The sequence below is a fragment of the Rhea pennata genome, chromosome 6 (genome assembly GCF_028389875.1).
Source record: "Rhea pennata isolate bPtePen1 chromosome 6, bPtePen1.pri, whole genome shotgun sequence".
NCBI lineage: Eukaryota > Metazoa > Chordata > Aves > Rheiformes > Rheidae > Rhea > Rhea pennata.
In genome coordinates, this window is record NC_084668.1 from 21,808,422 (window position 1) to 21,834,182 (window position 25,761).

Below are 25,761 nucleotides of genomic sequence, written 5' to 3' on the forward strand. Positions count from 1 at the left end.
CCAGTACAACGTCATGGCAACATTTATCCAGAGGAGGATGCTTGGTAAAATCAGATAATACAGTGGCCAGGGGACAATGCAAGAAGACCACAGCAGAGCCACCAAACTATGTGGTCAGCTAGAGCTGCCAAGACTGAAAACTTAGGGCTGGCTCTGAAGGCCCTAAGCAAACCCCCTTGATTCTGCTCAGGCTCTTGTTGCCAGGTCCAGGTCCGGGAGCTCCTATCAGTGCCGCAGCTGCAGAGGAAAAGCGAGAGCTCCTGGCAGCCTGTTCTTCAGGCCCTGCCTCAAAATACCTGCCCCTGCCCACACACGTGTAGCTCCCCTTGTAGTTAACTGTCTGTGCACAGGTACGAAAAGACTTTACAGCTGTATAGACATATAGCGCGTAGCTGTGAGGGGACAAGAGCTGGCACAGCTTCTGGTGTGCGCTGTAAGTAAGTGCTTCTGCTATGCAAGTGTAGACATTAGCTCCTGGTATTCACTAGCCCTTCTAAAAACATTTACCTTGTGAAGAAGAGCAGCTTCGGCTTGGCAGTACCCAGCCAGGCCCATGCCAGTGCTTCTGCAAGGAGCTAGCTGGGACCAGCAGGTGCCTTTGCAGGTGCTGCTAGTACAATTGCACTGGCCTTCGCGACAGCTCTGTCCTGTAAAGCAGACCATTGGTACAGACATGACCTAAATACGTACGAGTACTAGGCATCTGTGGGGAGAAATTCAAGTGCTTGTCAGAAGCGTAAGAGATGAAGTATTAAAGCAGAAGAATCAATATAATACAATTTATTCATGTAATTTGGGCCACAAAACTGTAGTCCTTTAGGGAAAAAAAAATAATATAAGCACTCATAATAATTGTAAGTTTTATTAAAATGTGGGGTTTTTTTCCTTTATATCCTTAAATACAAATATAAATTAATAATCATATAGAATTGTATCATAAGCATGTTAAAAATAAAATCACTGAGGTTTTAATCGGTATTTATAGTTTGTTCATCATTTTTATTCCATAGCAATGATTTTTTGTTTTTTGTCATTATCTGAACTATTTTCTACCATTGTTCACAGGAGTGGTAGGTTTGGAAAAAGATGAGGGGAAAATGGAGTTCATGTGATATAATCTTGTTGATAGGTTGTAGTTCCCTTTTAAGCTGTATCTACCATTTGAAAATTAAAGCTTTTTGTCAATAGGTTACTGACTGTCAGTAGTTTCAGTCCTAAACCATCCAAACTAATTATTGCCCTGAATATATAAAAGGCTTGAAAAATTAAAACAGAAGGCCAATAATGCAGCTTCTTTTTTCATTTTCAGTGAAGGATTAAAACACAGAGTTCTTAATTTAAAAGGTGCTTTTTAATGTCAATTACATGAGTTCACTATATTCTAGTGAAGGCATTCTGATGATACTGGAGTTGCACAAAAAATAATACTGCTTTTTATTGCCTAGAATTATTAAGTGGGAGGAAAAAAAAAGAAAAAGAAAAAGAAAACACCCAAGCTGCAGACTGTGGGATGCTGTGAATGCCTTTTCCAAGTAACACTGTGTTGTTCCAAGCCACGATTCAAATTCTGAAACTGTAAGTTTAGATTATCTGTCTGTCTAACTGCTTTGTCTCCGAGATACCAGTCAGTGAAGTTAGAGTTCGGTGGACAACACCCAATAACATACACAGGAGATCAGCGCAGTGGATCCTATAATGAACTGTTACAGATTCAAGCTTCTACCAGAGGAAGATACTTCCTGACCTTTCTCATCATGAGTAAATTGTTGCTCAGTTTATCAACTCTGCTTAACGTAAACAAATAGCTAATCATGGCTAAATCCTTACTTTTATTCTTTCCACCTTTGCAGAATATTTATGATCGTTTTGAAGGATAGTTGTCACTCTTGCCTTCCCCAAAATGAAAACAGGATATTATCCATCACCTTTTCAATAGAAGAAATTCAAATAACAGTGAAGATATTAACTGTAGGAGTTTATATTGAAATAAAGCATTTACTCATATTCAGAAATATTTGACACCTTTGATCAAAGTAATGAGCATAGGGTAAATAAGCCTTACCAGCTTCTGTTTCTCTTGATTGCTTTCCTTACTACTTAGTGGTTTTATCACTGGGTACTGCTACATCAAGCTCTGGGCTCTATAGGGTCAGTGTGTAGGTGCACTCAGGGGAAGGCAGCCCTCCCTGCAGCAGCACAGCTGAAGCAGGCAGGTTGCGAGAGTGGGAAGCGGGAGATCTGCAGCCATATTAACAGTATCTGTTGTAATCATCTGCAGACCAGACCATCAGGAGATACTCGATCCCTTCAGACCATCATTCTTGCCCATATAGCTTACCTAGCAAAGTGGCAGCTTCCGGAACACCACAGCAGAGTCTTCCGTGATGGCTAGTTGACAGGACTGTGCTGCCTGACTGCAGATGGTGGCAATTTCCCCGCTCACCAAAGGTCAGTCCTATTTTCAGGCTTTCTTTCCCTTAGTAGTGAGCTAGGATACCTCCTGGGATGCATCAGCCTATGCTTATTCCCTGCACAGGGCCTGCTAGGCTTTGCTTGATCCAGAAGGTTACAGAAATTTAGGTACCACTGACCTCAGAATGGTGTAGAGCATTTTACATACCAACATACACATACCTACCACAGATTATTTCTTTAGGGAAAAAAAATGTAACTCTTCTAAAGTTAGTATTGCAGTAATTCAGCTAATTGGGGCCCCAGTGGTAACAAGCTTGTAATAAGCTCCTTCCTTGGCCATTAGTTCATCGTGAGTGCCCTTCTCAACGATGATGCCTTGTGACATGACAGCGATGATGTTGGAGTTCTGGATTGTGGACAGGCGGTGGGCGATGACAATGCAGGTACGCCCTTCTCTGGCCTTATCCAGCGCTGCTTGCACAGTCTAAAGGCAACACACACAGCAGAGCGAAAATGCATAAATCAGCTTGGGACTCAGAGCTGGAGAAATCTGATTGTTTCAGATTAATTAACCACAACATGCAATACTTCTAAAAGTGAGGCTAAATCAAACATTATGTCATGGGTCATGAGCTTAGTGTAACACCTGTAGAAGCAAAGAACAGATAAATACATAGCAGTAGAATTTAAACTGTCTTATAGAAGGCCTCTACTCAGCTGACATACTGAATGTAGAATGTTCAGCACAGATATGTTTTTAAATTTCCAGCATTTCTCTAATCTCTGAGTATAACCAAACTAAGCAAATCCTTGCCTGAGTTCTTAGGCCCATTACTGTTGGTTTACTGCATGTTCATGCTCTTCATTCATATGCTTGAATAAACTTCTTTGAGTTTTTTTGATGCGTAGAAGCTATATTTGGGAAACATTCCTACCACAAGCTTTGAAACCCAGGGAATGAGTATGCACAGTACTTCAGAAGTGCCGCCTCTGCATTGGCAGTGAAGGAGCAACTGTAGCTGGCTATTATTTTTATAGTTTTGCTTCTTGGATTTTTCATAAAGATTATTAAAGTTACAGCAGCAAATAAAGAATGTGGAATAATGTTTAGGTCATATCAGTATGTCCTTGTAGGGTAGGGTGCCTCCATAGAATAGAAAAGGGCATTGCAAGCCATTGTGTTAACATCCCCATGGTTCTTTTCACTGCATATTTACCTTTTCACTTTCTGTGTCTAAGGCAGATGTAGCTTCATCCAGTAATAAAATTTTAGGATCTCGTATGATGGCTCTAGCTATAGCAATGCGTTGTTTCTGCCCACGAGACAGCTGGGATCCTTGAGCCCCAACATTAGTTTCATATTTCTGGAAAATATACCAAAGAAGTATTTTATTTAGATGTGAACAAACATATCAATACACAAACTGAAGTGCTAGCAGGAGGCAGGCGTTCTGACCATGGGTGTATCCTTCTCAAAAAAATCTGGCAAGGCAAAAATACTGGTTAAGAGCGATACTAATGTTTGTTTGTGGAGATGTTTTTGAACCTTGACTTGCAGGCCACATGACCTGGGGGCCCAGGCAGCATGATGGTGGGTTTCGAAGAAAAAAAAAAATCATCTCAGATGATGGATAGTTTGTCTGAGGCAAAAGTAGATTTGGGGGAAGAGGCTGAAAGTGACTGAAGAATTGTCTGGATAAGTGTTTTGTTTGGGCATCTAAACTGTAGTTACAAATTTTATGTTCTTATGTATGATTTAAATGCATTTAAGTGCTTCTTAAATGCATGCAAGTTCCCAGCTTCAAATATTTTGGTCTAAGAAGTATCACATCCTACTCACAAGGACAATCTGCCACAGCTGAAAACAGGATTCATACTTCCTGCCTTAGTGTCACACTTTGACCACTAACCTGAGCTTTCTCTTCTTTCTTGGCCATTGCTTTGAAAATCTTTCCTTTTCACCTAGTTGTTCAGAGTTGTAAATATTTGCCTACTGTGTGTAAAACAAACAAAAAACCCCACAAACAATCCACATCCAAACTTTCATGAACACAACAAATGCTCATGTCACCCCCCCCCCCCCCTTGCACCTCTTGTTATACCTGTAAAAATAAGATACCAGGTACATAAGTGTGTAGCTACTTTAATTTGTTTCTGCCCAGCTCCCATCGCATGAATGCTACGCATCCTGCCCAGTGCGTGGCATGGCCCAAATGCAAGGCCTCAGGTGCACTCACCTCGGGCAGCGACATGACGAAGTCGTGCAGCTGAGCCTTCCGGGCTGCTTCTATGACTTTTTCCATTGCCATCTCTTTGGCGTTACTGCCATACTTAATATTATCAGCAATGCTGCAGTCAAATAACACGGGCTCCTGGGACACTACTCCAATTTTTGATCTAAGAAACGGTACATTTACTTTCTTGGTGTCGTGTCCATCTATTAACTACAAGAAAATAGGAGAGAACTTGAAACATCATTCCAGAACAACAGGCTGCAAAACCCAAATAATTTACAGTGAAACTATACAAGCCCTACAGTTTTAAATGTGGCCATATTACCAAAATGCAAACAAGACGGATTTAATTCGAAGCTGCTGCTCATATTTGGCTTATTTATGCATGGCAAATGATTTTTTTTTCTTGGTACAGCTGTGATCCAGCCAAGCACTAAACCATTGGCTTAACCTTCAGCCCTAGTTGAACTATTTAATTGCTTAAATGCAGACACATGCTTTGTTGGATTTCTGGCTTATTAATTGCCACAGCTTTTTTTTCCTAAAGGAAAAGAAATCAAACTGGTTAAGTATGTATACGGGGAAAAGATACAAAAGCTGTTTAAGCTATCCTCAGCGACTGAATAACTAGAAGATGAAGCTAGATAAGTTCAACCTGCAAGGAAGCTATATGTTGAAAATATTTATTTAGGCATGGTCTAGACTCAGTGTTGCTCAAGTCAGGCTTGATTTTTGGCCGTGCTCCCATGATGTCAACCACGTGCTACGTGTTTCATACAGGAACTACCAAGGCGAGTGCCTATGGCCTACATAATACGAGAGGTCACACCTGAGGATTGCAGTGTGTATTCTCAGCTTGCCTGAAAGCAGCTGAGAGAACACTCAGGGAAGTGCCGCAAGAGTCCACATTTGTTTAAGTAGCCAAACCCCCCAGCTGCACAGGTGCCCACCACCACTGCTAGGCTGCGTGGTAGGACACCTTCAGAAGAGGCCTTACAATGTTGCTGAAAACAACAGCCCACAAAGTGCATCCCCTTTGCTTACCACAGCTCCTTTCTCGGGGTCGTAGAAACGCTCCAGAAGCTGGATGCTGGTGCTCTTGCCACATCCGCTGCTTCCAACAAATGCCAGAGTCTGTCCAGGCTTCACAGCTACAGAGAGTCCTTTCAGGACCTGAATGTCAGGCCGAGAAGGGTATGTGAATTTACAATTAAGAAATTCAACGCTTCCCTTGAAGTTATCCTGGTGAAAAAAATGAGAAAGAAGCTACAGTGAGATCAAAACTGAGTTGTAAAGTACAAAACAACTCTTCCTCAAATTCTGTTGTTGCATCTATTATTTAAAATGTGACATTAGTGATCATGAAATTACTTTAGAAAGAGGAATTTAAAAACTTACTGGCATGGCTGTCCCAGAGGTGAAGCCATTAGTCATGACACTGTTGCTCTACTAATACTTTACCTTACTGCACTTGCAATCTGCAACAACTGGACATGGGATTGCCTTGTAAATTCTTTTTTTTTTAAGCACAGACACCACCTAATTCCATATTTGATGGTGGTGCGAAGACATTCATACACAAACTTTTTTCTTAGTTTAAAAAAAGTATTGGATTTTGCAACATGTGAATTAAGACAACCTGTGAATTCAGGTCAATTTTCCAGTTTCCCCAGAATTATATATATATAAAAAAAAAATGCATTCAGAAAACCCTGAGAAGGGATTGAGATGTTCTATTTTCATAGTTTGAAGCAAAATATTTAATGTATTTAATTTGTAGCAATATTTCAAGAATTCCTTTGATTTTGAAAAAGTCTAAAGGAAACATGAGTTATCTGAATTTTATGGTTTTGACTTATCAATTCAATCCAAAATTGAGCATTTTCATTTCATCTGACTCACTCAAAGATGATTCTCCTCCTGAACATCCTCAACTTCTTGATGTTAAACTGAAAAATATCTATTATAAAACTTAGCTGTGATCAGATTTATATAAGACCTGTAGAACAGAAAGAAAAAGCGTACTATTCTGTGAGTCATCCAAATTGGCCCTATTCCAATTCATAGGAGTGCTGTACTGAGAAATTCCTGATAGCTACGCTTCACAATGCTCCTTCTGCCTAGTACAGCACTCACTGCTTCCAAAAGAGCAAAGACACACAACAAGTACACAGCCAGCATAACCTTCCAGCAATCCTCACTGATTTATAAATTGTTACTGCAGCTTCAGGGCTTGTACAGGCTGAGTGACATCTCGGTCATCGCCACTCTTCTTCTTACCCATTTTTCCCCTTCGTCACTGTAAACACTGATTTTAGGAAGCCGATCAACCAACTGAAAGAACCGTGCCGCCGATGTTTTGGCTTTGGCGTAGTTTGGCGTGTAGGAAGACGCTCGTCCCAGGGCAGTTCCGCTGGTCACAATAGCGGAGATCACCCTGCAGGGAAGCGGAAGCGGTCGTCTCGGGAGGCTGCCGGGAAGCGGCCGCTGCCCTGAGAGCGGCCCGTGCTGCCGAGGAGCCTCTTTCCGGCTCTTTCTTACCTGAACACAAAGCTGTAATGGAGTCCTTCGGTGTCAACCAGAAACCCTCCATATCGGTAAGAGGCAGAATTGGCTATAAACACTATACTCTGGGCAAAGCCATAGCAGATTCCATAAACATTTGCTTTTTTGATTGCAGCTCTGTAGGGTTTTTCCAGGTGCTTCTCATAATTGTCAATAAACAGCTTCTCCTTTCCTATCCCAGCTACAGTCCTGATGTTAGTGAGGGCTTCACTGGAAATCTGAAGGAAAAAAAAAAACATGAGTAAAATCTCCTAATTTTTACTTGGGAAAAAAAGCAGAGTACTCTCTTTCACAAACACACAGTTCTTTCACAAATGCATGGCACAAATGCCATACATACATAAATCTTTTCAGATATGGCACAGATTATTCCAAATATCAGCTGCCCTAAAGAGAAACATTTTTGGAAGTGATGATACCTGCTAATATCCTCAATAGTAAAGCTCTGTCTGCTCCTCTAGAACAAGCTAGTGTAAGCACACAGGAAACTAGGCACGGTCTCTCACTTGTGACTTATTTTCACGCAGTGAGACTAAGTGGGGACTTCTACTCCGTGGTAACTGACAGTGGGCTCTGCACGTCCCTCTCAATACAGGGCAATTGGCGTTCTAAAATATATGCAAATATTTCCAAAATTCACAACAATTTCCAGCTGAATGGAATAATACATAATTTAATTTTGTCAACTGGTACTTTTTAAACAAAATTGTTTAGGGACACTTGCTTGCATGTGCCTACTGTTTAAATGTTTATTATATCATGCATTTTACTTACAGTGATAATCAGGGAAAGAGACAGAGGGGATGTTGTGCCCCACTTTCTTTTTGTAAATAAGAAGCACTTGAATTTACTATATATTTCCTCTCTTTCCCACCCTCATCATTGTTTTTCTTGTTAATATCCAGAAAAGCCTGATGAGATGAAGCTCATAAATGGAAGACAACATCTTGATTCCTCTAAGATCAATAACACACACAATTTACAGGATTTTTATCTTGTACATAGACAAAGAACAAACCCATGCCTGCCGATGCACAGAGAAAAATGCAGCACAGGAAACTGAAGCCACATGACCTTTCTCTGGGGTTTGGAAACCTCTCTGGAACCTTAATTAATTGTAGGCTTTACATTAGGTTTTGCTCCTAGTCAGAATTTTGTTCTCCATCCCCAAAACTGGATGCACTTCGGTTTCAGTTTCAAACCTTACCAGTTTGTTTGATTCCGGTTTCACCTGTCTTATTTCATATAATTTTATTCATAAATTGGTCTTGTTTAATTTTAACAATGCTTCCAGTTTGCCTGGACTTTGATGGCTTCACAGTGTGATGCTTTCCTTTGGGTAGCAATAGTCCAGTGCATGAAGATCAATGAATTCTTTCACCATGTAGGAAGAGATGTGAATATAAATATTCTGTTCAATTTTAATTTTTTCTCTGGCCAAAATTAAGGATCAATTTGAGGGAGTGGATAAGTATGTACTGTGAATTGCAGTGTTTTTATGTTTAGCATGGTTGATAAACAACCACCGTGGAGACTCAGAAAAAGCCTTTCGCATTTGGATGCAATGCAAGTAAATTAGAAAATAACATCAGATGATCAGTCAGTGCCAAAACTGCTGAAGCATTGAGTGCCCTTTCCATCCCAGTCTCTGGGTCATTCTAGTGAGTACAGGCTGATGCCTCGACTCATTAGTGAAGTTTCTCCGTTGAAATCTCTATGATGTCAGTTCCAAGATGGTATTTTGATTTATCGTATTTTACAAATAATTAAACAGTTCTGAATATGACTGACTGGTCAGGCCTCAGTTTTTCCTTGACTTTCTAGAGTTGAAGATTGTTCTGCAGAGCAGTCATTAACTGCATTTGTTTGACCAGTGATACCAAAATCATGTAATGTTAATTCAAAGTAATACCGTAGGTCCATTAAAAAAAATCTATGAGTCTGTACGTATAGGCAATCAAAACGAATATAGTTCATTTATTCCTTTACATCAGCTTAAACTCTATGTTTCCATTTGTTCCATTTTCTTTTTTAAATCACACCCAGAAAGAGGAGTTGTAGTTGAAAGAAGCCAAAATAGGGAGGGAGCCGGGGGGGGGCTGCAGCAGGGAGAGGGAAGGAGACAGGCAGTGGACAGAGCACTGAGCAGAGCAAAGGACTCCGCTCCATACACTTGCTGCACAGATTAGGTGCAGAAGGAGGCTAAAGGCACTTGGGTGAGAGCTCAGATGAGTAGAGATGAGGCTCAGATGAGGCAGGGTAGAAGGTGAGATGGGTTAGACTCGGTGGGCAGGACTTTAACAGAGGAATCTATTCTCAGCCCTCGGAGAGGCAGTTCTCAGGGTCCGGCAGCCAACGGGGCACGGGAAGGTGCTAAATGGGAAAATAGAATGAGAGTAGAGTAGAACTAGAGTAACAGGAGGAGGAATTTAGGCAGGGATCACTGAACACAGGGTGCATTGTTTCCAGGGGAAGGGAATTCCTTCCTCGTCTCCCATGCTGGTTGTTTTAATATCCCCACGCACCTGCTTTCTCCCAGCCACCAGGGAGGACATACAAAGCATTATGAGGAAGTGTTACGTCTCTTACACAAAACAACAAAAAGGTCAGTGCTCATCTGTATGAAAAGTGAAGATATATAAGCTGAGAAATTATGACTGATTGATAGAAATTTGACTGCTACCACACAACACAAAAATAAATACAGTAATGCTTGTGATTTAGTAGCAGAAACTGATAGGAAAGCTGCTAGACTACAGGATTTACTGAAGAAACAATTCTATACTCTCTAAAATCAACATACAGCGCTGAAATCTTAGGTGTGGTGATTTCTGAGTGAAAGAGTGCCCCTGCGCTCTGAGAACAGGAGAATCACAAGGAACCACCAAATGGGTGTCCAAACAAAACCCAACAGCAATAAAATGGACTGACCAGAGATCCAGGTTGAGCATTTAGGCCCAACACCTTTCCAAAAGCAAGCCACAGCCCAAGCAGTAAGTGTTTTTGCAGCTAGGGAATTCCTAGTGATGTTTCAATGGCTTTACAAGCTGAAATGTTACAACTTATTTGCAAAATGTTGCCAGTTCTTTTACATTTGAATTACTGATGGTCCCAAATTCCTGACTTTCAGCTCCCTGTGGCTGTAAATATAAATTAGTTTTTAAATAATGTTACCCGTCCAATAGCTTCCAGAGCTTTCTTGTCCTGAGAGGCAAATCCTGTCAGCATTTTGGCTTGCACAGCTCCAGATAATGCCAAAAATGGCAAGAAACACATTATTACTAAACTCAGTTTCCAGCTGAAGTAGAAAGCAATAATGATGGCGACTCCAATGTTGGTGAAGGAACTGACAATCATTCCTATCTGGGCTCCAGTTGCCTTAAAAGAAAAGAAAAGGAAATAACTGACTAGTATGCAAATAGTAACTTCAATAACCTAAAAAAAAAAAAAAAAAAAAAAAAAAAAAAAAAAAAAAAAGTCTTCCCATAAAACTTAGGTAAACTCTAGATGTCATTAAAATATCATAAGACACCAATGGCTGTTGATACCACTGGAATTTAGCCAGTTTAGATGCACTGTTTCCCATTAATTGTACCAAGATAAGGGATGCAAATCTCAGATATTCTTTTGCCAAACTTTCCAAGGAGAATTGAAGCAAATTGTTCCTAATGATACTAACAAAGATAGTTTAACTATTTGAATAAACTCCCTTGGTTCCCTGAGAATTCCATCTGGTCTTTGTTTAGCCCACGCTCGCTTAGGACAAGGATTTCCCTTAGGGGACTCTAAGATTGTTCAGTCAGTATTTTATGAGTCTGCAAGGGCTCTAAGAGGAGCTTTGCAGCGGGTTTCTTAGATTCTTTGGAAACAGCTGATGACAGGACCTTTGGGAACTTTCTCTCATTTTTCTTTTAAATTCTTAAAATCTCTACTAATTATTAATGAGATAATATAGAATAATAATAAGAATCAATAATTTTTAAAAACTCACTCTCATCAGTGAAGCTGAAGCACAACAATTATTAGTAACAAGTCTATATTTCTTTGTTTCCAGAAAATTACTTGTGTTGGAGCCAAGTAAAATGGCTTCTTAACTCACTTTTACCGGTGCCTCAACGCAAATAAGTAACATGTTTATAACTCAGTATGATTTAACTTTCATCTGCTAAGGAACACACCAGACGGGGTTAGCGGTTCACCTTCCCAGACAGTAAGTCACACTAACTGTATGGGTTCTGGCTGGTGCACTATGTAGTAATACACATGATTGATTGTTTTAAAGTGGACTGTCAGTTTAAATTGAAACTGTCACATACAACAAGCACAGTATCATGCTGAAAACTTGAAAACATGATTAGTGATGAATGAAGCTGAAGACTAGTCTGATATGTTTTTGAAATAAATATTAAATATTGTGGTAAAAAGCTAATAAATGCATTTTAAGAAAAAAGAAATTAAAAACTTTGCACTGAATGCTCCTCCCAATTCAACTGCTGGCTCATATTAATTTTATTAATTTTTGTGTATTAATTTCAGTGTATACACTGAAAATAATTTCAAGCTGACAGTCTACAACAGACAGAAAGAGTCTGATTGACTCATGAAGGCTGGATCTATCCTGGTATTGCTATTTGTGTACTAGTCAATTTTGAGGGCAATGTGCCAAAATAGGTGCTCAGTGAGTGCTTTTAGTAAAGCAATTCTTAATACATCTTGTCTTACCCCTTGGACCTGTGATGCATCTGTTGCAAGTCGTGTCGTCAAAGCACCAGGACTGTTCCTCTGGTCATCAAACCAACCAATCTCTTGCCCTAGCATAGCCTGGAAACCAATTTTCCTTAGCCGTCTTGTAAGCAGCTCACCAGACTTGGCAAAAGTGTACCCCTGGAGTGCATAAGAATATATACAATTATTGTTCAGAAAGGTATACACACAGAGTAAAAGAGATAGGAAACAAAATTTACGTATATTGAACTGTTATTACCTGTAGAAATTGCGTGAGAAATGATACAAGCCCAACTAAGACAAAGAGCAAGCAGACACTATTAATCTGTCTTCTTTGTTCGTCTTCATCAAGAATGGAGAAGGTCTTTGGAAAAAAAAATGAGTGGCATAGTATTAGAAGTGTGTAAACATGAGAAATAGAACTTACAAGTTCCGTTAACATCTGCAATGGGACACGACAGAATTTGGTTCCACGCACTTAACTTGTGGGTGGCATTTGCAGGAATTCACAAACTCCGAAGTCCTTCATATAGTTATTGCAGTGGTAGTTTCCCAAGAGCGTGATTCACAACACGCACCGGGATGGACAGGAGGAAATACATGCCAACAAATGAGAGGCACCAAAGAAAAGAGTATGTCTGAAATCCCACCTCCCTCCCAGTCACTGCCACTAAGTGCAGCCTGCAAAGAGGCATCAGGGCAAGCTTGGGATTCCCGTTCTGCAACACCATTCTGGCCTGCAGTGCTTACGTCACTGTTTTGGACATATACACCCCCGATTCACCCCAGATTTTTCTAAATTAAACCTGGGCACAACATAATGCTTTTTACTGCTGTTAAAAACCCAGGTTTATTACACCTGGTGTTTGCACCTGCTACTGTATACTTGCTGCCCATGCCTACTTAATCAATCATCCCTCCACTGTACACAAGATCTGGTCTGAAAGCTGGAGACCAGCAATAAAATAAATAGCACAGAGGCAAAGCAACAATGCAGCAGCACCCTTAACTTCTTTCTAGTCTATGACAATTACTACCTTACTAGGCCACACAAAACAAAGTACTTGTACATGAATACACCATAGGATGACTCTCCTTACACAATAACTGGTGCCATTTTAATTGCTATATATAGATAGGTTTCAGGTGGAACCCACTGTCCTCTGCTGAAGGAGAGTGGATAGGAGCTATTCACTTCCTGCTGGGTACTCGAGAAAAAGCATCACTAGTGCTTAAAGTAGAGCCCTCTCCAGCCTCCCCGCCCAGTCTTCATGGCATTTTCCTCTTCTCTCTTATTCTTTATATCTGTTTTTGTTTTTGTTTTTGTTTTTTACCAACTGGCAGTGTAATTCGCTGATAATGAAGTAATGGTCCAAATCTAAGTAGCCATCCTTTAGCAATTACTTCCACTCACAGCAATTGAAATGTAGGTCCTTTAACCTACCTGAAATTGTTAACCTTCTTTTACTACACACAGGTATAAGCCACAGCTTATGTCTGTACTTCTCCAGTAATCCGTTATCTTTAAGGTGTAGTTAAAAATAACCTGAGCATTTGACCTTTACTTAGATCAAAAACATCCTAAATTCCTTCAGGTAAGTATCTGACAATAGAAAGAGAAGACGGAATTTTCCTTACACCTGCAATATAGAAAAATTCCACAAAAATAAACTCAAGTTCTAGTCTTAAAAGGTCAACGCAAGTTACTTGCAGTTCAAAGTTATCTATACATGAAGGTAATTGGGAGGAATTAGAGCATGAATTTGGGAAAGAGAAATCACTATTCTCTACTGGGAATTCTACTTCAAAGTATTTTCAGCTTTGTACATCAGTACCCTGGGAACAAAATAAATCCTGCAAAGTCCAAAATGATGACACTGAAACAGCATTTGGTGTTTCAAGCTAAGGTCTGCTCCAAATCCATGATCAGTATCAGTAGTAAGGCATATGACTTTTCAGACTAATCTCTGTTTAAAGGAAAATTACTCATATGTTTTGATGCAAATGTCTTATTTTAATCCATAATACGAAGAATATAACATATAATGGCCTGCTCCTGTTCCTATCCCTTTAATGAAATCCATTTGCACCTTCAGTAATTCACATTTGATCTTGAACTGAACTGGCTATGAGTAGCTTTCATCTTTGTAACTTACACAGTTAGAGAAAAATAAACTCTTATTTATTTTTTGGAAGCAATCTAGTTAAATACTTGGACTGCATGAGACACAAGAGGGTGAACTCAGTGGGGTCATGAGAACTGTGTGCTACCAGGATTCTATATCTGAGGATTGCTGGAATGGCATTTTCTCTACCATCATGGTACACAATATTTAAACATGAATGGGAAAAGAGCATGACATAGTAACGTTCATGTCATGTATACAAAAAACTAGCCTAAAACATAACCATGGGAATAACATCTAGTGCATGATGAGTAGTTAATTATAGTACTATGGTACTCCTTCATATGAGGAAACATCATCAAAATCTCTGCCGAAGTGAATAGAAATTTTAATGAATAAGGCTAATAAACATTGTGATAAACACTCTTTGTGATGGATCATAATAAATAGAAAGCTGTGAACTGGGAGGAAAAACACTTCACTCTCCAGAGGTGCCGATGGCTTTTTGCAAGCGATTTGTGCATTCTCTCTGCATAGTTGGAATGGCCCCATACATTCATTGAACTCAATATTTCTTTTTTCCACAGTGTGAAATTTCCTCTCTAATTTAATATAGAAATATCAAATAAATACCAGACCAAACACTGAAGAGAGAGGTAAAGATAAACAAAGGAAGACACTGACCTAGAGTGAGTCCCAGTAAATACTGGTGCTTGTTATAAACAGATTTGAGTTCATTGCTTCTGCACGGCTAGATGGTAGGTGAGATTAAGTAGGAGTCTTCACTTCAAGAAAGTAAAAGGCAGCACTATTCCTAGTTTCAGGGAGGTTGGAACTGGGGTGCTCATGAAAGAGGAGAGTGCAGTGAATCTCCCCTTCTTTAACATTCTGCCTGTATCACCCACATTCAAAGTGGCTCCACTGCTTTTCATTATGCAAGAAAGATGCTGTGAAAGGCCTCCTGCAGTGGCCAGGCTCCCTGTTGCTCCCAGATAAAGGCTGGGAGAACTCCAGCATCTGTGAGACACCCAGAAGATTTCTGGTGAAGCCAGCTGTCAGTCAGTCTGGGACTCTTATCACAAGCCCTAGATTGAAGAAAGCATGCTGGCTCAAGACAAGCAATGGGATGAAGTATATGCTTACACTCACCCTAAACAGAGGGCAAGGGTGCTTTGTTGGATTAGGACCACAGTGCAGGTCCCCTCATCACTGTCCTAAAGAAGCAAAAGTGGGTAATATAGGTTGGGAGGAGATCTCTATATTGTAAACAAAGGACATTTTCCACTGAAAATTTGTCCTGTAAAACTTAACTAGCTGGTTCTGTGGTTATCCTAACGTGCTCGGCTATATTCTTGATCTTCATGATAAAAAAATAACATTGGCTACCTTAGCATGTAGCACGGGCAACAGCATCAAGTCAATAAAAAGAAAGAGCTGGTGCTATATAAACCAGCCTATAAAAATTTCAGCAGTTTTACTTGAGACAGTCTTTTATCTGGGGTCATGGTCTACATGCCCAGTAACAGGCATCTTCCAGTTCAGTTTCACTGGAAAAGGATTCATTTCCTGTGCTCTGAGACTACTCCACCACAGCAACCAAAGTATACTAAGAAGGAACAACTGAGAAACTTGTTCCAAAGATGCACTTCTGAGCTGAACTGAGCTGAAGTGCTAAGACAACATAACCAGTATTGCCCAGTACTTCATTCACTTTTTGGGTTTAATTTCGAAGAACCTTGAAGTCAGACTTCGCTAAACTTTTCCCATTTCATAGCTGTGGGGTTTTATTCCCTTCTCTTCAACTATATTGCTCCCAGAGCACAAGCCCACACATCTGTCACTACTTCACCAAAGATATTCAAACAACACTTGGAAGGCAGATGCATGTTCCATCTGCCTGCCTTGGCACCAGGTAGAACAAAAATTGCTTAAAGTTATGTAAAATAGAACACAGATGTCGAATTTTGCTCATATTTGTTGTTGCCTAGTTTTACTTTGCAAACTCTCCTCCTATAGACCCAGACTTTCAAGAGAGGGAACTTGTCCTTGGCAATGAAGGCATTCAACATCTTGCAGGATGACTTCAGGCCTAAAACTTTAAACGTTTGGCAAACCTAAATCTCAAAGGGGATCAAAGGTTAGAGCCATTACAGAATGGACACAGCAGTGCTTAGTCTGCTAACTAGTGAAAGCTATAGTCATCAGCTTGAGATCGAGTCACCCAAAAAGTGTTCAGAGATGGTAGAGGTGAAGTGCTAAGAGGCCAAGCACTTTGTTCAGGAGCAAAACTGGAATGTTTCTTATCTGCCCATCTCTGGATTTTAGATAGCAAACATCAAGTTGCAAGTAAATGTAATTCATTTTCTACAGAGAAATGTCTAAGCCTTTATTTAAAACAAAACAAACTCCCCAAAACCATCAACAGCATGAAGTCAATCTTTTCTTTAATAGATTGCAGGCACTGTTACTAGGAACATTTTCTCAGCCCTCTTTTAACCTAATCTCAGATGCTACAACATGCATTCATTCTTTCCTGTCTGAAAGGATTTGAAGCTCTGCTTTGCAGAAGAGTGCCTACCTTTTAGGCTACGCATTCTTTGCACACCTATGTGCCTAACCTGACCTAAACAATTAAGTGAGGATCACAACACAACACAAGTTTTACACCACCTCAAATGGCACCCAAACTGCAAAAGCATAGTGTCATTCCCAATTTCTTCCCAGTGTAAGTTATTACTTTCCCCAAATAAAAACAGGTTCAACAGAGAGTAGAGAAAACCCTACTGATTCTTGGAAATTAGGATACTATCCTAGGCATTAGTTAGAGTAATGCTGAATCTCTTCAGGCAGCCCTCCAGTCTCCCACTAACTTGGCCAATGTTTTCACCAAAAGCTACTTTGCAAAATGGGGAAGCATTCCCTCTTTCTGTTTTGGCAGGCTTTTGAAGGAAAACAGTCACAGCTGACCTCTTGAAAAATTTCAAGTAATGCTGTGGATTTAGATGGTAACATATCTATCCTTCAGTGAACTCCAAGGTTAAAAATACATTTCTATTTCCTGTTTGTCTTCCAGGCTTGTTGATGCAGGTATACGTTCTGCTGGCAGCTCTGAATCCTGTTACAATGGTCTACCTCTCTCAAGGCATTTTGTTGAGAGCAGGCAGCAGGACTGCATGTTCCAATAGTTCAATAAACAAAGAGTTTGGTAGTTTTTGGATCTGATCCAAAGCTTTCTCAAAGGCCTGGCCAAGTTTGTAGAATAAAGTCCGGTAGGGAGGGATCTCTGCACATCAGCCTCCTTGCCATACCTGGGTGTGAGGTACATCTTGCCTCATCTAAAATAAACAGCATATGCACATATTGAAACCCACTCTGAATAGTTCCTGGAAGGTGCACAAGAGGGAAAATGAAGCACACATGACAAATACTAATGATTCTACCACCTTAAGGAAGCTGAAAGATACTGTGACGACAGTGATTTACATAACTATACTAAACTGTTTATAGGCAAGAATATTAAGCCCATCTACTAGACAAGGTTAAAAGACTTACACAAAACATATCAAGTTCTGCCTCACATGATCCTTTGTTCCCCTTTGCTTAACCGCAGGAAAAAAAAACCACTTTAAAATATTAGCAAAACATACCCCAAGAATCTGACTGAATAACAAAGCATAGAGTGGATTGACTGCTCCATTCACAGCTGCTCCCAGAGATCCAAGCACCATGTACGGCCATTCTGAAGCATTGTATTTCAAAATCCTGGCAAATGGTACAGGTTTGACATCATCTTCATCCACAACAACAGATTCCTAAAAAGTAGGTTGCATTTATGGAAAAAAATCCAAAATTCTCTGAATAATGTTTTCCCCTTGGCAGTGAGATAAAATAACGAGCACAGGTACTCTGTTAAATGGCTGCCTCCAGTATCAAAACAGCTAGTCTGGCTTTGTATAGGAACAGAATATGATGGGTCTTGCCTACTGTCTTGAATTCTTCTGTAGGATTAGGGAGTCACAAGAGTGTTACATAAATCATTACCTCTATTGTCCCTGGAGAAAAAGGAAAACAGTTATAGCTTGTGTAGCTCTGCTGATTCCAAATGAAGGGGTTATTTATGACCTGCTTAAGACTTCCAGCTACTGAAACTCAGGCTGTTCCCTTTCTGCTACTTCAGATGAGGTGCAATGCAACACTCACTACCAAAATATGATATTCCTTCCTCACAAGGGGATTTTTTATGTCACTCGTGGCATGCTTAAGTATTTTTTTAAAACAGTGTGGGTGAAGGTACTGATCAGACTTTGCATCAAATAGGCACTAAGTAAAATTAGAACAAAGATGACCTGAGAGTGATACTTCAGCGTCATACATGCTAATTATGCCTCCTTTATGTGAAGCATCCTTAGACTATGTGCACAATTCCCATAATTACTTCCAGTAAGTGCAGAGTACTCATCATCAAATTATAACTTACCTTGCCATTTGATTTTGTGCAGAATATTTGTAAAACTGTTCTGAGCCCTGTTCAACTCCCTCAGTTCATATAGCCAAAAATGCCCAGACAAGAAAGACCCTGTGAACACCTACCTGTTGGAAATGTGCAAGGATAAAGGGATGGAAACATTTTAGTTTTTCTTTTCCTTCTGAACTAGTGCCATAGTGACAGCCCTAAAGCCTTCTATTTATCCACAGAATAGGCTTAGCAAGAGCAAGAGCAGTGACTTCTGACAGCTGCTTTCTGCACTGAATATCTATAGCCTTGCAAGTTGGTGCAGATAGCTTCATAAGCACTTTGGAAATCAATACACTGTGCTAAAGAACCGGTCCTATTCCGTATCATTTTAAGGCATACTGTCTTTATTTTCTATATTGCTTGATTGCAAAAGGACACTGATGACAGTCTGCTGAAATCAGTGAAAGGACTCTGGCTCAGGTTGCAGTAGTGTTCTCCCTTTTCTCATACTTCTCCAGATAATTTTGAGAGAGTGAAGTGAATTTACTCTTTACTGAACAGTAGTACTGAACAAAAAGTAGTCATTCAGTGGCTTTTTATAGACTGAACATCTTCATCTACAACATAAATCAATCTATCAATAGTGCATGGTCTGCTAGAAATTTTACATGGACGAGTAAGCCTAACAGCATCAAAATGCAGCCTAGAGCTTACACAGAGGATAAGATCCAAAGCTGTGGATTGGTACAGAAAAAGATCCATCCAAGAAGACATGCCAACAAGTCCTGTAAGAGAAGCACTTATCTACAGATTATCAGTATTGAGTAATATAAAAGATGTCCTGTTTGTTTACAATTTAATAATAAACTATTACACCTGACCTTTTTTGCTGATCCATCACCTTCTCCATAAGAAGACATAAGATACGCAGATTCTGAATGGTCTCCTGCAATGGATAACGGAGGGTCAGGGACTACATTAGAGAGCTGAGATCTGGAGCGCTGCCGAAGTGAAGCTCTATGAGAGAAGACAGAAAACAGTCTGTTCTTCACAGCTCAGAAACACAATATTTGCTTTCAAGGCAGGTGCAGTTTTAATATCACATGAAATCAGGATTCGCTGAACCACAGGAATCCCACTGACTTTTTCTTTCCTTTGCCATCTTCTGTCAACTTCTCAAGAAGAAAAAATCCCACAGTTTTTATTTTCGTAATCACACTCCACCCTTACCACTCAGATGTTGTCTTATTGAGCAAATTCATGGAGTACTCTACACACAGGCTTATTTGCACATGTTCTTAAGAAACCAAGTCAAATCACCATTATCACTACAAATTAGTTTAGTCCTGTAAAACAGGATGCTGAAGCAGTCCACCCATGCCCCCAAAACCATAACCCTATAAACTGGGAGCCACACATTCACTTATACATACTTGACATGGGCTTGCCTGAAAGAAATAATAAATCTCTAGCTACAAGACAGACTGGCTTGTAAAATGCTTTATCTTTCATGAAGTTGAAGTCATAATTAAAAACATTCTTATACGTTAGCATTGATTTCTTAGGTAATTCAACAGCAAGGAAAAGTGTACGAGGTGATATAAACGCATGGCTATATGGTATGGATATTAAAAATGGAACACAAACACAATGGACCAGAATTGGAAAGGAGATACTATGCTTAGAAGGGCAGTAGGATTAAGAGTATTTCTATTTATCCATAGGTCTTCAATCAGCAGCATATCACCCAAGCTCTTCCTTTCCAAGTGGGCTATGTCTTAGTACATGCTTGCAGCCATTTGACTCTTTGCCATGCCATACAGAGCAGTATATAATTAGTACTATTAGTATATTTAGAAAAAGTACAGATATCTGGAAACACATAGAGATTAACACCCATCTTCATTTTTAAGACTTACCGCAAGCTGGCCTGATAGCTTCCTCTGCTAAATGACTGGACTTTCTCAAGATTTGGCTCAAGCAAGTTATTTTCTGCTGCTGTAAAATATAGTATATAAAGCTCTTCAATTTGTGCTAAAATTGAATACAACCTAATTCCTGTGTTGATCTGCAAAAAACTGAAGTATCTCCAAGTCATAGCTGGAATACTTCGTAGAAAGCAAGGGACATAAAACAAATATGTTACTCCACCTGTACACACCACAGGTTTTATATCAGTTTGCATTTGACCCGATCAAGTTAGCAAATTGAATATTAAACCAAGTATCATCTTATTTGGGATGTGACTGCTGAAGGCTATTTCCCTATTCTAGCAATTGGCCTCATCTTTTAAGATAATCATATCCAATGCATGACACTTCACAAAAATACAAGTCATCCTATTAAGCTTCTATTTCCAGAATCTTGGATTCAAATCTGCCTCTAGCAAAACAAATAAAGTGGTTTCAGCATGCTCTGTAGCTTGCCTGTAGTTCAAATGCAGCACAGCAGAACTGTTGGCACTAACCAGAGAAACAAAATGCCAAGGTATTGCAGGTCAGGACTAATGTTCCAGGGCATTCAGTGCATATGCACTAAAACCACTTTGGCCAGGGCTATCAGTGTACTACTTCTAAGGATGCTAAAATTTAGCCCTCAAGGGGAAAAATGGGGTGGGGGGTGGCATAGAAAGGGAAAAAGGATTAGTCGTCAATAAAATAAATACATATACACACTATGTTATATATATTATATAAAAGAAACGAGACACTTACTTCGCACTGGTACTCCAGCAAGTGCCCTGTCTCCTTTGCTTTGTAAGGTCACTAGCATGAAATAAACCCCTTTCCTCTTCAGGAGTTCCTCATGAGTTCCTCTCTCCACAGCCCGTCCGTGCTCAAACCCAACAATGACGTCGGCAGCTTTGATGGTGGACAGGCGGTGAGCTATCGAGATCGCCGTGCGGCCAAGGCGAGCCTGACAGAGAACAACAGCCATGTGGCCAAGACAGCAAACAGAAGCTCTTGGAACCAATGGAGCATAACCTAAAGTTCAGTCATATCAACAGGAGTCTTTCAAGTGGATTTAGCTGACTTTGAATTATCTCCATCCGTAGCCTATATTGTTCATGTATTCTCCACACAGAAAAAGGCAGATATCTTTGAGTCCTTTTGCTAGTGCTCTAAACTGTCTGGAAGCAGGTTTGTTCCAGCATGGAAGCTGTGAAACTGCATTGTTGTGGCCCTAAAAAGTGTTTTAACTTGGACTTAGGACTGTGCTAATACCCCCAGATTATTTTTTCTTGCCACTTCGGTGAACAGATGGAGAAAACACACAACTGCTCAAAACTGTGTTCAGAGAAACAAAACCACAGAATCACATGTCAAAAACTGGAGCTTATCTGCAGTGACTGTTTTTCTTCACTCTTTGCAGAGAAACTCAGACATCTGCAGAGTTACAGAATGGTCATTTAAGTATTAATTCTCTGGCACCAGAGAAGAAGGGTTGTTTCTGACTAAAACTCAAATGTTCCAAATTCATTGCCTTGGCAAGGTCGCTCTTGGATTCATGGAATTAATTCAGAAAAAGAAACAAGATTACAGGTGACACATCTGTACAGATTGTAGATTCTTCAAACTTCTGACTTACTTATTGTCTATATGTAGAGTTACCAATGACATTCATTGCCAGGAATGGCATTAATTTTGCCAAAATTTACACAAGACATAATTCAGGCTAAGCTCCCTTCATATTAAATCTATTTATCTAAAATTGGCACTTCTAGTCTGACTTATTTACTGTAGGATTAGATGAATCCCACTTGGGACTCTATCAATTGCATTGATCAAATCTCTGCTGGTTAAAAGGGGGGCTTAGCATAGCTGTTCTGGGAGCAGACATCTATCTTGCTAATACTTACTTTTAATCAGACAAATCCTACAAATGACATAGAAAAGTTTCCTTCTGGTCATGGACAGAATTGTCAAAATCTTGATAGTCCTGAGCATCTTATTACCTACTTAGCCAAAACCCCTCCTAAGGGATTTGCTGGATCACAACACATGGATCAGATTACAACTCACACAGAAAAAGATGGAGGGCAGTGAATATCCAGAGATGGGAACTATCTCTGAAGAAAGTGAATTATAGATTTTTGTTAATGTTCCAATAAGAAAGAAATATTTCCATGCAATACCAAGGTTCTATTTGTGTATATGAAACAGTTAAGAGAAGTTTCTCAATGCTTTGTCACAATTCAGCAGCATCCTCTACACAGTGCCTTAAAAATTATTTCTACTCTTTTAAATCTGATTTATGCTATATTATAGCAAACCTTATGAAGTGCTTCTTGAACAGTAGCTTCACTTTCATTATCAAGTGCTGAGGTAGCCATATCCAGTAGCAGGATTTTAGGGTTTCGCACAAGGGCTCGAGCAATAGCTATCCTCTGCTTTTGACCTCCACTCATCTGGCTTCCACCCTCTCCAACATGAGTGTCAAATTGCTGGGTGAAGGAAAAAAATTAAAATGAAACACGTAACAAAGGCATCTATCAAGCTTCTGATGAAGTCACTGTAAAATGCCTTTCAGGTTTACACTGGCAGTGGACTTAAAAAAAAAATTATCAACTTTGAAAGACAAAAAAAAAATTGTTACTGCTCCAGACGTTGAGGACAGCTGATGAAAGAATCTCCTTCATAATCAACAATATTAATTATAAGACCTAAATAACTCTTGTTGAATGAAAGGTTGCTACTTACTGTCAATTTTAATCTTCTGCTCTTCCATCTAAACTCAAACAGCTACAAAGGGGGAGGGACAAAGTGATCTTCTATTTTTCCATCAAATTCCACCAAATATTTTAAGAGGCAGAGCATACCTGTGGCAAGTCCATGATAAAGTTGTAAGCATTGGCCTCTTTGGCCGCTTTGATTATTTCTTCCATGGTAGCCTCATCCCGACCATAGCGAATGTTCTCTGCGATTGTGGTAGCAAACAGAACTGGCTCTTGCTCAACAATACCAATCTGCGAGCGTAGCCACTGGATATTAAGGGAGCGAATGTCATGGCCATCCAAGGTAATCTACAGAGTCAATTAAAGCAAGGACAAAACAAAACAAAACAAAGTGATGGACATTCTCTTCCCTAGTTCAGAGATTTTAAAAAAACACACATTGGAAATAAATATCTCTTTTTGTTTGGCTTCACAAATAAAGCCAGGCAGAAAATAGTCAAACTAGTTTTCTGTAAAGGATGTAAATATTCGGACATATAAGGACATATACCTTTTCTACTAGTAAAAGTGAATTAACAGATTCATGGAGAGCCAGGTGGAAGAATTATCCATCCTCTACCATCTATTTGCAGATATTTTTCAAGACAGGGACCTTTTGTTTTGTTTTGTTTTATGTTCCCTAATGGAAGAGATTTCTGTTTTCTAGGCAGATCTAGTCACAAAACCCAAAACTACCTCTGTGTGTCTCATTTACTAGGTCTTTTCAGTTGTGAAAAACAATACTTTTGGTCAAATTTAGTCAATTGTTTCAGAGCTGGTGAGTAGTTAAGGAAGAGAAAGTCTTAATTATAAAATGAACAGGCAAACAAAAATTTACAAAAATTTTCCTCTCAAAAAAAGAAAAGTTGAGAAGGTGTGCTATTATTTTTTCCATGTGTTTTCTAATATTCAAGATTATGAAGCACTTTCAGGTTCTTTAGGAATATTGAAACTTCGGTCTTTTGGCATGAGTACAAAAAGAAATAATAGAAAATGCACTATAAAGTAACCGAATTCTGTATAAATGAGTTTTGTTAAATATATATTTACACTAAATTGATTCTTTGTCTATTTTAGTTTCAAATATATGTTACCATGTATGTGATTTGTGCCAACTAAGAAAACATAAATGAGATGAGAATGTTAATAGATGTAACTTATATTCATAGCCAAATGATTTGGCATATACTAAAACAGTATTATGGGACAACGATTAAATATTCAATATTGTATTTCCCAGAACTGAAAATGAGTTGTCACTCCTGAATTACTGTCTAGATAGGTATAGTTTTTACTCAGATTTAGCACTGAATTTTTATTTCCTCCTAATTTTTTTTTCTCTTTCACATTATTATTATTGATAATACTATTCATCATTCACCTAAAATGGACAAAAAAAAAGGTATTTTGCTCATTTCTTTTTTGGATCTAAAAGGAAAATAATTTAAGAATCTCCCTTTCCACTTTGGAGAAGAAAGCATGTTGCTCTTCAAAGCTTCTAAGACTAGAGAAACCCCTGCTTTAATGGGATACTCACCATGCCATCACTGGGGTCATAGAAACGCTGGATGAGCTGTATTGTTGTACTTTTTCCAGCTCCACTAGCTCCAACAAAAGCTGTTGTCTCCCCTGCTTTAATAACCATATTAAGATTTTCCAAAATCTGGATTAAAAAACACAAAAAGATCCATTTTAATTCTCTGTTACTGCTGGCAAAACCAACATACTTTAACTGCTTACAGTAATTGTATTCACAAGAGGGATGACAAATAATTAATTACCTTTACTTCTGGTCTGGAGGGGTAATAAAATGTTACATTATGAAATTCAATTTCACCTCGCACTTTATCCAGCTTGTAGCCATCTTCTGACATGCAGTCAATGGTAGGTTTCTAGGGTAGAATTTAGTGTGTTATTTAATTGCTGTTAAACAACCAACACTTCTGCAGTAGATAAATACTCCCAATTCCATACAAAGCCATGACAGTTCTAGTTGAACAGCTCTTGGTTGCACTGAAGTAATAGCAGAATCTGCCTCAGAACTAGTACGCAAGAAAACTAGTAGGCAAGAAACATAAAACGAGGGCCAAAGTGACAGAGTGGTTGGCACCAGCGGTTAGCGCAGGCAAGGTGAATACATCCTCTTCTCATCTTCAGCTTACTATGTTTGCCATGGTCATTTTGCTAGTTTTTGCTGGAACAGGATAGGTGAATGCAACAGGCATTTTGACTAAGTTATTTTACCCAGCTTCTCAGGACTAAGATGGTATTACTTTGCTCACATAAACATTCTCTCATATCACTGAACAACCAATTTGTTACTGAAAATCTGCACATTTAATCACTTCTTTGCATTTAAAGCATCCATCCTTACATGGCCACTCTTAAGTGCTGGAATCCTAATTTGAAGTTTTTCCATCAAGTGTATTTGCTCTCACCGACTTTTGGCCAGGCCCTGGGTATCAGGGACTGTTAGACATGAGTGAGGAGAAAAAGAAATCTGAAGAATCCCAAAGAAATCAGATT

The 25,761-nt window shown here is 39.3% G+C and overlaps 1 protein-coding gene across 1 annotated transcript in view; it reads right to left on the bottom strand.

Moving 5' to 3' along the window:
* Positions 1-937: 937 nt before the first annotated feature.
* The window catches only part of ABCB11 (ATP binding cassette subfamily B member 11), a 46,111-nt gene continuing 21,287 nt past the window's right edge, over positions 938-25,761 (bottom strand). Inside the window, exons 12-28 of the mRNA XM_062578269.1 lie at positions 25,017-25,127; positions 24,773-24,898; positions 23,341-23,544; positions 22,795-22,965; positions 21,236-21,437; positions 20,441-20,519; positions 19,403-19,538; positions 17,713-17,877; positions 12,199-12,303; positions 11,937-12,098; positions 10,389-10,592; positions 7,191-7,432; positions 6,930-7,086; positions 5,694-5,891; positions 4,653-4,859; positions 3,633-3,779; positions 938-2,899 (exon numbers count right to left, since the gene is read on the bottom strand). Coding sequence (XP_062434253.1) covers positions 2,699-2,899; positions 3,633-3,779; positions 4,653-4,859; positions 5,694-5,891; positions 6,930-7,086; positions 7,191-7,432; positions 10,389-10,592; positions 11,937-12,098; positions 12,199-12,303; positions 17,713-17,877; positions 19,403-19,538; positions 20,441-20,519; positions 21,236-21,437; positions 22,795-22,965; positions 23,341-23,544; positions 24,773-24,898; positions 25,017-25,127 — 2,817 coding nt within the window. The 3' untranslated portion in view covers positions 938-2,698. The remainder of the gene's footprint in view (positions 2,900-3,632; positions 3,780-4,652; positions 4,860-5,693; positions 5,892-6,929; positions 7,087-7,190; positions 7,433-10,388; positions 10,593-11,936; positions 12,099-12,198; positions 12,304-17,712; positions 17,878-19,402; positions 19,539-20,440; positions 20,520-21,235; positions 21,438-22,794; positions 22,966-23,340; positions 23,545-24,772; positions 24,899-25,016; positions 25,128-25,761) is intronic.